Raw genomic sequence first — 12,354 nt, forward strand, 5'->3', positions numbered from 1 at the left:
TTCAAATTTCCTTGTTTCCTTTCCTCACTGGGCTATTTTCCCTGTTGGAACCCCTGGCCTTATAGCATCCTGCTTTTCCAGGCAGGGTTGTAGCTTAACAAGTAATAATGATAAAAGGCAGTTGTTTATAGTCCACTGCAGGACAAAGGCCTCAGTCATATCCTTATTAATGTATGGGGTTTGTCCAGTTTCCATATGCGTGATCAACTGCGGATTGGTGTTGGTGGAAACTTTTATCTGATCACTCACAGCAAACCAATCTAGTAGGGGTGGCCCTAAGTAGTACAGCCTTACCGATCATGGTGACACGCAAACCCTTTTACTATGTTAAGGTATCCAGACTTGAAAAGCATATCTTATCCTAAACTTGCTTAAATGCTGTATAGATATGCAGGACAATTAGATGCTATTTTACTCGTATTTCATACATAGGCCTAAAGGCTTTTATCAGTCTATAAAAATGCGTAAAGTTCTTTGATGTCCAAAGAACACATGTGTGTTAGGCCTGAGCTTGGTCTGCATAAAAAGTACTATTGAAAGATAAGTAAGTATATGCACCTAATGGAACACCGAGGGCGAGAAAAAAAAATTAACCTTCTTTACAACTTCCTCACTCGAGTACTTGATAAGACCAGTTCATATAACCTCTTAGAATCGGAATCTTTTGATGATAAAAGATATATATTACATTTGCCTTTATAATCGGTAGAACTTCAAAAGTTCAAACTTGCAGCGAATGTTTTTATGTTCAATAGGCTGACATAAGGATCTTTTTATAGTTTATATATGAAAGATCTGTTTCAAGGTTATCACTCCCATCAAAATATTTTATTTTATTTATTCATTACTTCTTTTGTAGTTTATTTATTTCCTTTCGTCACTAGGCTAATTTTCCCTCTTGGAGCGCATGGGCGTATAGCATCATTGTTTTCCAACTAGGGTTACAGCTTGGCTTGTAATAATAATAATAATAATAATAATAATGATAATAATAATAATAATAATAATGATAATAATAATCCTATCCTGCAATTTAACTCCCAGTATTCTTCCGACAGCTTTGTTCTCAAATCTAAAAATCTCTTTTCAATTGGATATACTAAAGCAAAATTCTAATTTTCTTACGCAGCTACGAAACCTACGCTCCATGGACTCAGCAATTCGGTGTTAGAACGGAAGGCGGAAACTGGACTGGACTCGTAGGCGCGATCCAGTTCAACATCGCCGACTTCAGCACCATCGTGGCCCCGACGAGAGAAAGATTTGAAGTGATAGATACGACGAGAGTCTATCTGTCTGACGTGCTGTCTGTGGTGTCCCTGAAACCAGATCTGATTCCTCAGTATCTCGTTATTGTTAAGCCTTTCGCAGGTAATTAACAGAAGTATTATGTATCAAGGTTAGGTTAGGATGATTGGTTCATAATTTAATTTTTTTCTTTATACGAATTTCTCGATACGCAGATAATTTACATGCATACACACAACACCTCTGCCATTTCTTCCTACGCTATCTGTTTGGTTACTCGCCACGAAGTGAGGGAATGACAGGGTGTAATTCTTCAGAGCTAGGTGTGCTAGGGACTCATGAGTAGGACTGTATCGCAAAAGTTCTACTGAATTATTTGATACATAAAGGTTATATTTAAAACGTAATTTTTATTGTTTTTTTTTTTTATATAGAAATGTGTGTTTTTTTTTTTTTTTTTACCAGAGATATTCATTATCACCATTCAAGCTTCTTGCTCATGGATATCCTCTTATGGCATATTTCCATCCTTGTCATGATTTGAACGACTAAACCATCATTTTGCCTAAGTTTAGAAATGTAAGAATTACTGCTCTTTTTTGCTGCTGTATTACATTTCCGCGCATTTAGAAATTAGGAAGTGATATGATTGCATGCTGAGATTTATTACAGTTGCCCACCCCTTTTCCCTATTTTTTGTTTAGTAATTTTTTTCGTCCAATTTTCCTACTGCATATGGTTATGATAAGATAATCATTGTTACCTATTTATATCACGTCCCTCGAATGGTTTTTACTTCGCTGTGGCTCCTTTCGCTTGCGTATTAACATTATCTCATTGCTCTTCTGTTCTGACAAGCGGTACATGGATGTGCTGCGCACGTCATCCCCGTGGATCACTATTAAAGTATCATAATTACCTATAACTTATATGACGTCGCTCAGATAATTTTTGCTCCGCCTTGGATCGCTCCACTTGCAAATAAACATAAGATCTTAGCTACTCTGTTCTGGCAGGTGGTACATGGATGTGCTGCGCACGTCATCCCCGTGGGTCACTATTAAAGTATCATAATTACCTATAACTTATATCATGTCGCTCAGATAATTTTTGCTCCGCCTTGGATCGCTCCACTTGCAAATAAACATAATCTCTTTGCTCCTCTGTTCTGACAAGTGGTACATGGATGTGCTGCACACGTCATCCCCATGGGTCACTATTAAAGTATCATAATTACCTATAATTTATATGATGTCGCTCAGATAATTTTTGCTCCACCTTGGATCGCTCCACTCGCAAATAAACATAATCTCTTTGCTCCTCTGTTCGGGCAAGGGGTACATGGATGTGTGTCATCCCCGTGGGTCACTATTAAAGCATCATAATCAACTATAATCTATATCATGTACCCCAGGGAGTGCTTGCGCACACCACTAACAGAAAGATGTGTGCAATGGTAATAGTTTTTGAGCACAACTATAGGGGCAATGCACACAATTACAATGCACTGCTTTTTCCTTTCTGAGTAAGTATGCCATCCCTTTTTAACCTTTAGTTGTCAAGCCATCTATTAGTGCCCTCACAAAATTTGTTTTGTATCTCACAAATTCTTTCTTTCAGTTTTTATACTAAGGTGAAATTAAGAAATTGTTCATGACAACTTCATATAAATAATGGAATCGTTATAAAAACTTAGCCAGCACTAGCCTTACAAGACAATTGAATTTAGTTAGGAAAAAATTAAATCAAACTCTGCTTATATTATGACACATCAGTGCAGAGTTCGAATTATTGATTTACTTTTAGTAATTTGATTAATTCTCCTGTCAGGACAGAGTAGTGTATATCATATGAATTCTGATTTCTAACAATATTTTGAAATGTATAATTTGTATGTCTGGTGTGGTCCCAATAAATTCTTGTCATATGAGCCCCAGGTAGAGAACCCACGATCTAGACTCTAATCTGTCATTGCTTAGGTGATGTTTGGATGTATCTCGTGGTGTCCATCTTCATCTGGGGAATCACTCTATGGCTGTTTCAAAAAATCTGGGCTAGTTACAGTGGCGGAAGTGCCATGTCTCTGAGCCGAGCCATTTTCTACAGTTGGGCAGTGATTTTGGATGATCCTCCTTTGAAGCCTCCGCAAAACACAACAGCAAGGGTTAGTCCAATATCATATAAGATATTTGATCTATATACCATTTTAAAACTTGTTCAATACATGAGCCTTTCTGTTCATGAACTGAGGCAGATGTTTTGGTCGTTAGACAGATTTGAAACTTATGTCTTACCTTATGAAGCTAATCTATAGCCTTTGCTTTAATGTTTGCTGCCGACAGGAGACACTTATCTAAAGCACTCAATTCTGTTTTAATGGTATGTAGAAAATATCTAAAGACTAAGTAACATCAATCTATTGAAGTACAAAAATGTATAAAACTCTTATCACTTGTACAAGCAAAATTCTTTCAAAACTTACCTCATATGAGTATTAATTGAATTCGATTATCGTTCATTTCATGCTCATCTCATCAAATGAATTAATGTCTCCATTCTAAAATAGAGACTATAGTGTAAAAATTTCAATACTGCAATAGCAAAGACCTCTATCTTTCAACCACACAGCATGCAATATGGGATACTTCATATAGTATCAAAATTAAATTGGATGGTAGATATTTATCGCAAAACCACTCCCAAGGACCAGATAGGATATCTACAAAACTTAAAAGAATGTCTTATATGGATCATTATATGGAGATTGAGGCTCTTAATGGAGGCTAAATGGTGGTTGGTAAAGAATTTATGGGAATGATAGATTGTACATAATATACATTTAAACATTATTATGAATTCTTATTTATCACACTAAACATAAAATACCAAATATAACTGAGGTGTTGAAAGTGGTCTTTTCCTCTTGCAGATTCTTCTAGGATTCTGGCTTATTGCTACTTTTGTGGCAACAACTGGATTCAGATCAGCTCTCGTGGCTCATCTTGGCGTTCAAGGGAAAACCAAACCAATTGACAGCTTCAAAGATATGGTTGGAAAGAAGAATTATAAATGGGGAATTGAAGCTTACTATCTAACCGGCCTTCCGCTTATCTACTTCCAGACTACGGCTGACCCAGTAGTTAAAGAGGTTTACAAGCACATTGAGGTGATTTGTCAATGTTCTGTTTTATGATTAGGCAATAATAGGGAATTGTAAAACAAACATATATATTAATAGACATGAAATGCTTGCACACCTCGCTCTGAAGAAGTGTACATTGTCACAACTTTACTTCGTGGTTAGATTTTTTGTTTAGCCCAACCTACCCCATCTGCCATCTATACCTACACTATGTTTTTGGTCTGTGTGACACCGTACATATCCTCAGAGCGAAGTGTGCCAAGAGTTTTTGTGTCCAACTGTACCTTAGCATGTTATTACAAACACTTGTGAGATTTGTTTTGGTTTGTTAAAGAATATGTCTTTTTTTTTATGAACGGGTGTACTTATACTGACAATCAATGTTATTAATAATAATTTTCATGTTAAGAATATTTATAATATTTATAATAATAAAATCTATAATATTAATAATATCAATGATATATAAATTTATATACATGTATATATATATGTTTATGTATATACATAAATATGTATATATATATATATATATATATATATATATATATATATATATATATATATATATATATATATATAATGTTCTTAATATTTATAATAATAATATTGATAAAATCAATATTGTTATAAATATCTTCACCCATGCTCCATGGCATTTATATTGAATGTTTTTTCGTTAAATATCAATTTCTAAAACCTTTTGTATCTTTGCAGCCTTTGGAAAACAACGAAATAGCTTTCGAAAAAATAATGAAAGGGAACTATGCCCTTATAACTTTTGAGCTGCGCGCGCATACCATCATCAACTCATATTACACGGATGACTATGGAAATACACCGTATTATGTCAGCAAGGAAGGATATAGTTTAGTCCCGTATTTCGGATGGGGATACGGGTGAGTGATTTATTACCTCGCTCAACGAAGTTGGAATGAGGTTATGTTTCCCCCCCTGTTTATATGTTTGGGGTTAAAACATAACCTCATACCAACTTTGTTGCCGTTTATTCAAATTATCTAATAAGTTAATTAGTTCAACTGGTTTTGGTCCGCTGTGGCCTTCTTTACTCGCAATTACACATTATCTCACAGCTCTTCTGTTCTGGTAAGTGGTAAATGGATGAGCTGTGCTAGCCAGCCATGTGGCCGAGTATATTGATGTTATTTCAATTATATAATCAATTGGTTGGTTTGACTAGGTTTTGCTCCACCGTGACTTGCTTCACCCACAATTCAACATTATCTCACAGCTCTTCTGTTCTGGTAAGTGGTACATGGATAAGCTGTGCTAGCCAGCCACGTGGCCGAGTATGTTGATGTTATTTCAATTATATAATCAATCGGTTGGTTTGACTAGGTTTTGCTCCACTGTGACTTGCTTCACCCACAATTCAACATTATCTCACTGCTCCTCTGTTCTGGCAAGCGGTGCATGTATGTGATGCGCTAACCATCTGCATGGAAGAACTTTAACATTACTTTAACCATCAAATAAATCCCTTCGTTCAACTGGTTTTTGCTCCACCGTTGCTTATTTCACCCACAATTCAACATTATCTCACTGCTCCTCTGTTCTGGCAAGCGGTGCATGTATGTGATGCGCTAACCATATGTATGGGGGAGTATTTTAACATTACTTTAACCATCAAATAAATCCCTTCGTTCAACTGGTTTTTGCTCCACCGTTACTTGCTTCACCCACAATTCAACATTATCTCACTGCTCCTCTGTTCTGGCAAGCGGTGCATGTATGTGATGCGCTAACCATATGCATGGGGGAGTATTTTAACATTACTTTAACCATCAAATAAATCCCTTTCTTCAACTAGTTTTTGCTCCACCGTTGCTTGCTTCACCAACAATTCAACATTATCTCACTGCTCCTCTGTTCTGGCAAGCGGTGCATGTATGTGATGCGCTAACCATATGCATGGGGGAGTATTTTAACATTACTTTAACCATCAAATAAATCCCTTCGTTCAACTGGTTTTTGCTCCACCGTTGCTTGCTTCACCCACAATTCAACATTATCTCACTGCTCCTCTGTTCTGGCAAGCGGTGCATGTATGTGATGCGCTAACCATCTGCATGGGGGAGTGTTTTAACATTACTTTAACCATCAAATAAATTCCCTTCGTTCAACTGGTTTTTGCTCCACCGTTGCTTCCTTCACCCACAATTCAACATTATCTCACTGCTCCTCTGTTCTGGCAAGCGGTGCATGTATGTGATGTGCTAGCTATATGCATGGGGGAGTATTTTAACATTACTTTAACCGTCAAATAAATCCCTTGGTTCAACTGGTTTTTGCTCCACCGTTACTTGCTTCACCCACAATTCAACATTATCTCACTGCTCCTCTGTTCTGGCAAGCGGTGCATGTATGTGATGCGCTAACCATCTGCATGGTAGAGTATTTTAGCATTACTTTATCCATCTAATAAATCCATTGGTTCAACTGATTTTTTTTTCTGCTGGCTTGCTTCGCTCGCAATTTAACAATATCTCACTGCTCCTCTCTTCTGGCAAGCAGTACATTGATGTGCTGCGGTAGCCAGCTACGTGGGCGAGTACTTTAACGTTATTTTAATCATGTAACAGATTAATTATTTCAACTGGTTCTTGAACCGTTGGAATATTGAACTGTTGGACCACTGAACTGTCAGACTAAAGAAATGTTGCACTTGTTGAGCGGACCTCATCTTGTCAATTTTGTAAAATGCAGATAATGATGTTATACCAGTGAAATGTTCTAGTAATAATCCTTTTTAAACAGTGACTGATAAACTTATCATACCTCAATGTTTTTTTTTTCTTTTAACCAAAAAATTTATTAATTCGAAGAAACTTATCTTTTTTTTTTTTTTTTTTCAGAAAAGGAACCCCTTTTCGTGACAGATTCGGTATGATCCAAGCAAGACTCGGTGAAGCAGGAATTATTGATTATTGGACGAAAGATGTAATAGCATTGCGTGTTAGAACGAACAGGAAAGAAACTAATACGGGAACTTCAATCAATCGTATACCAGTGAGTTACTCATTATTATTATTATTATTATTATTATTGTTATTATTATCATTATTATTATTGTTGTTGTTGTTGTTGTTATTATTATTGTTAATAATAATAATAATAATAATAATAATAATAATAATAATAATAATTATTATTATTATTATTATTATTATTATTATTAACTAAAATACAACCTAAGTTGGAAAGCGGGATGCTATAAGCCCAAGGGCTCCAACAGGGAAAACAGCCCACAGAGGAGAAAAAGGAAATAAGGAAATAAATGAACAACAAAGGAACTAATGAATAATTAGAACAAAATATTTTAAGAACAGAAACAACACGAAAATAAATTTTCATATGTAAACTATAAATTCTTAAAAAAAAAGCATGAATTATTATTTTACTGAAACTTATCAAATGAGAACTGAAGATGTGGATTAATTAATAAGATGCAAACTTTCTTCCCCTTAGGGTGAGCAGACTATCAAACTAAGAGTGATCCACCTGGTTGGAGTCTTCTTGCTTTTCTTACTGGGATCTGTGGTCGCTTTCCTGGTCTTCTTGGGCGAAAGGATTGTATCACCAAACTCTAAGACATCTCATATGTGAAGTGTTTGTAACTTCCAACTGATATTTATGTAGTTTTATTACAACAGAACTCAATTTTTAAGTTCCCAGAATCTTTTTATATGGATTTCAGTACTGTCGTAAAAGGAGATTGGAGTATCCTTTGTAATAGTCAGTAAAATATAATGTTTATCTATATATACCTATGTATTTTCAAGTTACCAGAATCATTTTATGGATATCAGTACTATATTAAAAGGAGATTGAACTGCCCTTTTTAATATTCAGTGAAATATGTTTATCTATCTTGAACTATCCTTTCTGATATTCAGTAAAATATAAATTTTATCTATACATTTTAATGAGCAGTAAGAGATATCTTTGAAAAGAATAAGATAGGAGATTGAACTGCCCTTTCTAATATTCAGTAAAATATAAAGTTTATCTATACATCTTAATGTACACTAAGAGATATCTTTGAAAAGGATAAGATAGGAGATTGAACTGCCCTTTCTAATATTCAGTAAAATATAAAGTTTATCTATACATCTTAATGTACACTAAGAGATATCTTTGAAAAGGATAAGATAGGAGATTGAACTGCCCTTTCTAATATTCAGTAAAATATAAAGTTTATCTATACATCTTAATGTACAGTAAGAGATATCTCGGAAAAAAAGATATTAAACTGCCCTTTCTAATATTCAGTAAAACATAAATTATATCTATACATCTTAATGTACAGTAAGAGATATCTCTGAAAAATATAAAAAAAAGATATTAAACTGCCCTTTCTAATATTCAGTAAAACATAAAGTCTATCAATACATCTTAAAGCACAGTAAGACATCTTTGTAAAGGATTAACTAATTTACTATAATTCAAATGCATTTTTAAGGTACAGTGTTCTCTAATTTCATTGAGTTGAAAAAATTTGCCAATAGGCTAGATGGAGTTGCAGTGAGGAGGAAGTTTAATCTAAATGAATTCGGAAATCCTATCACATAGATCTACTCTGGAAATTGATATTAATTAATTTCTTCTGTGACTCTACTGACCCCAGTGCCTCGCGCACCAAGCTCCTAAGTATGTTGTAAATTTCATTGTTTGGGCAAGCATATTTATGTGTCTTATTTCCTGCGTCCATAACAGCTTCTTAACTATTGTTGTAGCAATAAAAAACTCATACATTTTATTTGTTTATTTGTTGGTCCTTACATTCAAACATAACATATACTAGGATGTGTCATTTAGATAAAGTAACAAACTGTTTCAGGATAATCTGAAATCTATTATACATAAATTTATTCCTGTAAATTACACCAGAAGATAATCTGACCACATTTTCTAAACAAATCTTGTAATATATATATATATATATATATATATATATATATATATATATATATATATATATATATATATATATATATATATATATATATACTGTATATATATACAGTATATATATATATATATATATATATATATATATATATATATATATATGTATATATATATATATATATATATATATATATATATATATATATATATATATATATATATATATATATACACTGTATATATATATGGATATATATATATATATATATATATATATATATATATATATATATATATATATATATATATATATATATATATATATATATGGATATATATACATACATATATATATATATATATATATATATATATATATATATATATATATATATATATATATATATATATATATATATATATAACATCATTAATAAATGCAGCTCTTTCTAATCTACTGCAGAACAAAGGCATCTCACATATTAATTCACCTCTGGGGTTTGGCCAGTTTTCATCGCCACGCTGGCCAGTGCGGATTGGTGTAGTGGGAGACTTTTAAATAATCGCTCGTAGCAAACCAACCTAGTATGGGTGGCCCTTACTAGTACAGCTTTGGAGATCATGGCGACAAGTAAACTCTCTCTCCACATTAAGGTGTTACGAGGTTTCTAACCTTCGACTCCCATAAATCAACATTATTAAAATCATAGAAATATGATTATTATTGATAAAAGAAGCTAATTTACTTTGCGCTTTTGGTAATCATTATAACGGGGTTAGGAGTGGGAGGTTAGGATCCGCGAATGGGTTGTTTGGGGATTTAAGGCTCACCCAATTAGATCTCCTATTTTGCACAGCGGGACTAGAAGTCTAAAGGATACCCTTTTTTTATAATACTGTTTAAGAATTGTGTTTTTAATCGTAGAGTAAAGCATGATATACCATAGTACATTAGAATAGACTATGATAATTAGGCATGAACAAGTTAAGCGCTTGTTCAAGTTTAAAGTATAAACAATCGTATTCGGTAAGCGAATCTTTGTGCAGTGTACTTTCATTGTAAAATTTATTCTCTCCTATTTTTCTTTATAAGTTTTCAAAGTAAGTCTGAATATAATTTACAAAGAGCATCAACTCATTCAAGTGAAGCGTTGGAATCTTCGAATTACCAAAGAATAAAGGTGAACGATTCCACTGTCCTCTGTTCAGAGAAAATAAAAACAATAGAGAAATCAGCAGTGTTTAAAAGAGCACCTGGCTATACCTTAGATGTTGCTCCCTTTCACTTAAGATTACCTTAAAACTTTGAAAATTTCCTTAAATTTGACGCTAGTAAAACGGAAATTACCTTAGAATTCACTTAAGAATTACCTTGAAACCTTACAAATTACCTCAAACTAAGGTAATTACCTTAAATGTTTAAGCCCTGGAATAATCAGTATGGGTTGGTGATTGTTCTGTGACGCATGTGCTCTGCCGCGGTCGTATATGTATAAAGAAGTTGTGTTTTTAAATCAAGCAAGATTTATTAGTGATTCTAGCGATTGTTTTTGTGGCCTTATGGCTTACATCTCTGTCTGGTGATCACTAGACAGGGGTTCGAGTCCCGCTCAAACTCGTTACTTCCTTTAGTGGGTGCAACCTTACCATACATGTAAGTTAGGGATGGTGGACTTGGGGGCAGCCTACAGGTCTATCTGATGAGCCAGCAGCTGCCATTGCCTGGCCCTCCCTGGTCCTAGCTTGGGTGGAGAGGGAGCTTAGACACTGATTATACAATATATGGTCAATCTTTAAGACATTGTCCTGCTTGCTAGGGCAATGTCACTGACCCTTGCCTCTGCCATTCATGAGAAGCCTTTAAACCTTTAAACAGCTTTCTTATTTTGATATGGCCCTTCGCACATGGGCAATTCAAGTTGGCAAATGATCTTGAACAAGATTTAACACTGTGACGTCATAGGACAACATCAAGCAGACACTGTTTTACTCAGTAAGGCATAGCAATTTCCGCAAGAAATTGTTAAATGTGGATAACTTCAAGAACGGAAAATTTAATGGATAATGTAGGAAAGCACTGAATTCAGATCATATATATATTTACTTATATATGATGAATGATTTGAACTGGGTATAAAAAAAAATGGATTAATTCTAAATCATCTGTCGTTTAAAACACCATGAAAAACTCGAGTATTGATAAGTCTTCGAAGCTTCGATGAAATATTTCTATTTTTTTGTCCTTTATTTCTAATTTCTTAAGTTTTAGTGATAGTTAGTACCAATGCTGACATACACACACACACACACACACACACACACACACACACACACACACACACACATATATATATATATATATATATATATATATATATATATATATATATATATATGTATACATATATATATATATATATATATATATATATATATATATATATATATATATATATATGTGTATATTTATATATATATATATATATATATATATATATATATATATATATATATATATATATATATATATATATATATATATATATATATATATACACACATTCATACTAGAAACACTATTTCAAAGTTCGTTCAATCAAACCTCGATAGAATAATTAATAAAAAGAGAGAAGTGTTGAGTTAACCAAACTTTTTTTTATTGTAATCAGATTAACTTAATTTGATATTTTTTAGGGAAGTTATTTTGACCTTTTGATTTCTATTATATGCCTGATTTGTTTGAGTCATATTACGATTCGTTTCAAACTACCTGAACGATAAAAGTCATATTTAGTTCAATCCATTTAACAGTAATTTTCTATTGGGAAATTTGAACAGATCTTAGCGTTAACATAAGTAAGCCTGTTTTTCTGTATATAATTTTTATATTATCTTTTATTAGAAAAATTCGCTTTTATACACCTCGTTTATTTCATTTTGTAACTTTTTATTCACGTATTATTTATATTGTGGTACTAAGCAAAAGAAATATGCATTCTATAAAAAGAAAATGTTTACTTATTAGATAAATC

The 12,354-nt window shown here is 33.2% G+C and overlaps 1 protein-coding gene across 1 annotated transcript; it reads left to right on the top strand.

Moving 5' to 3' along the window:
• The first annotated feature begins 324 nt into the window (after nucleotides 1-324).
• On the top strand, nucleotides 325-8,017 carry LOC137640103 (glutamate receptor ionotropic, kainate glr-3-like). Its single transcript, XM_068372567.1, has 7 exons — nucleotides 325-332; nucleotides 1,130-1,371; nucleotides 3,228-3,412; nucleotides 4,178-4,414; nucleotides 5,108-5,289; nucleotides 7,267-7,420; nucleotides 7,880-8,017. Exons 1-7 carry the CDS (start codon nucleotides 325-327, stop codon nucleotides 8,015-8,017), a joined length of 1,146 nt encoding a protein of 381 aa, XP_068228668.1.
• The last annotated feature ends 4,337 nt before the right edge of the window (nucleotides 8,018-12,354 follow it).

The sequence above is a fragment of the Palaemon carinicauda genome, chromosome 1, assembly GCF_036898095.1.
Source record: "Palaemon carinicauda isolate YSFRI2023 chromosome 1, ASM3689809v2, whole genome shotgun sequence".
In the NCBI taxonomy this organism is placed as follows: Eukaryota; Metazoa; Arthropoda; class Malacostraca; order Decapoda; family Palaemonidae; genus Palaemon; species Palaemon carinicauda.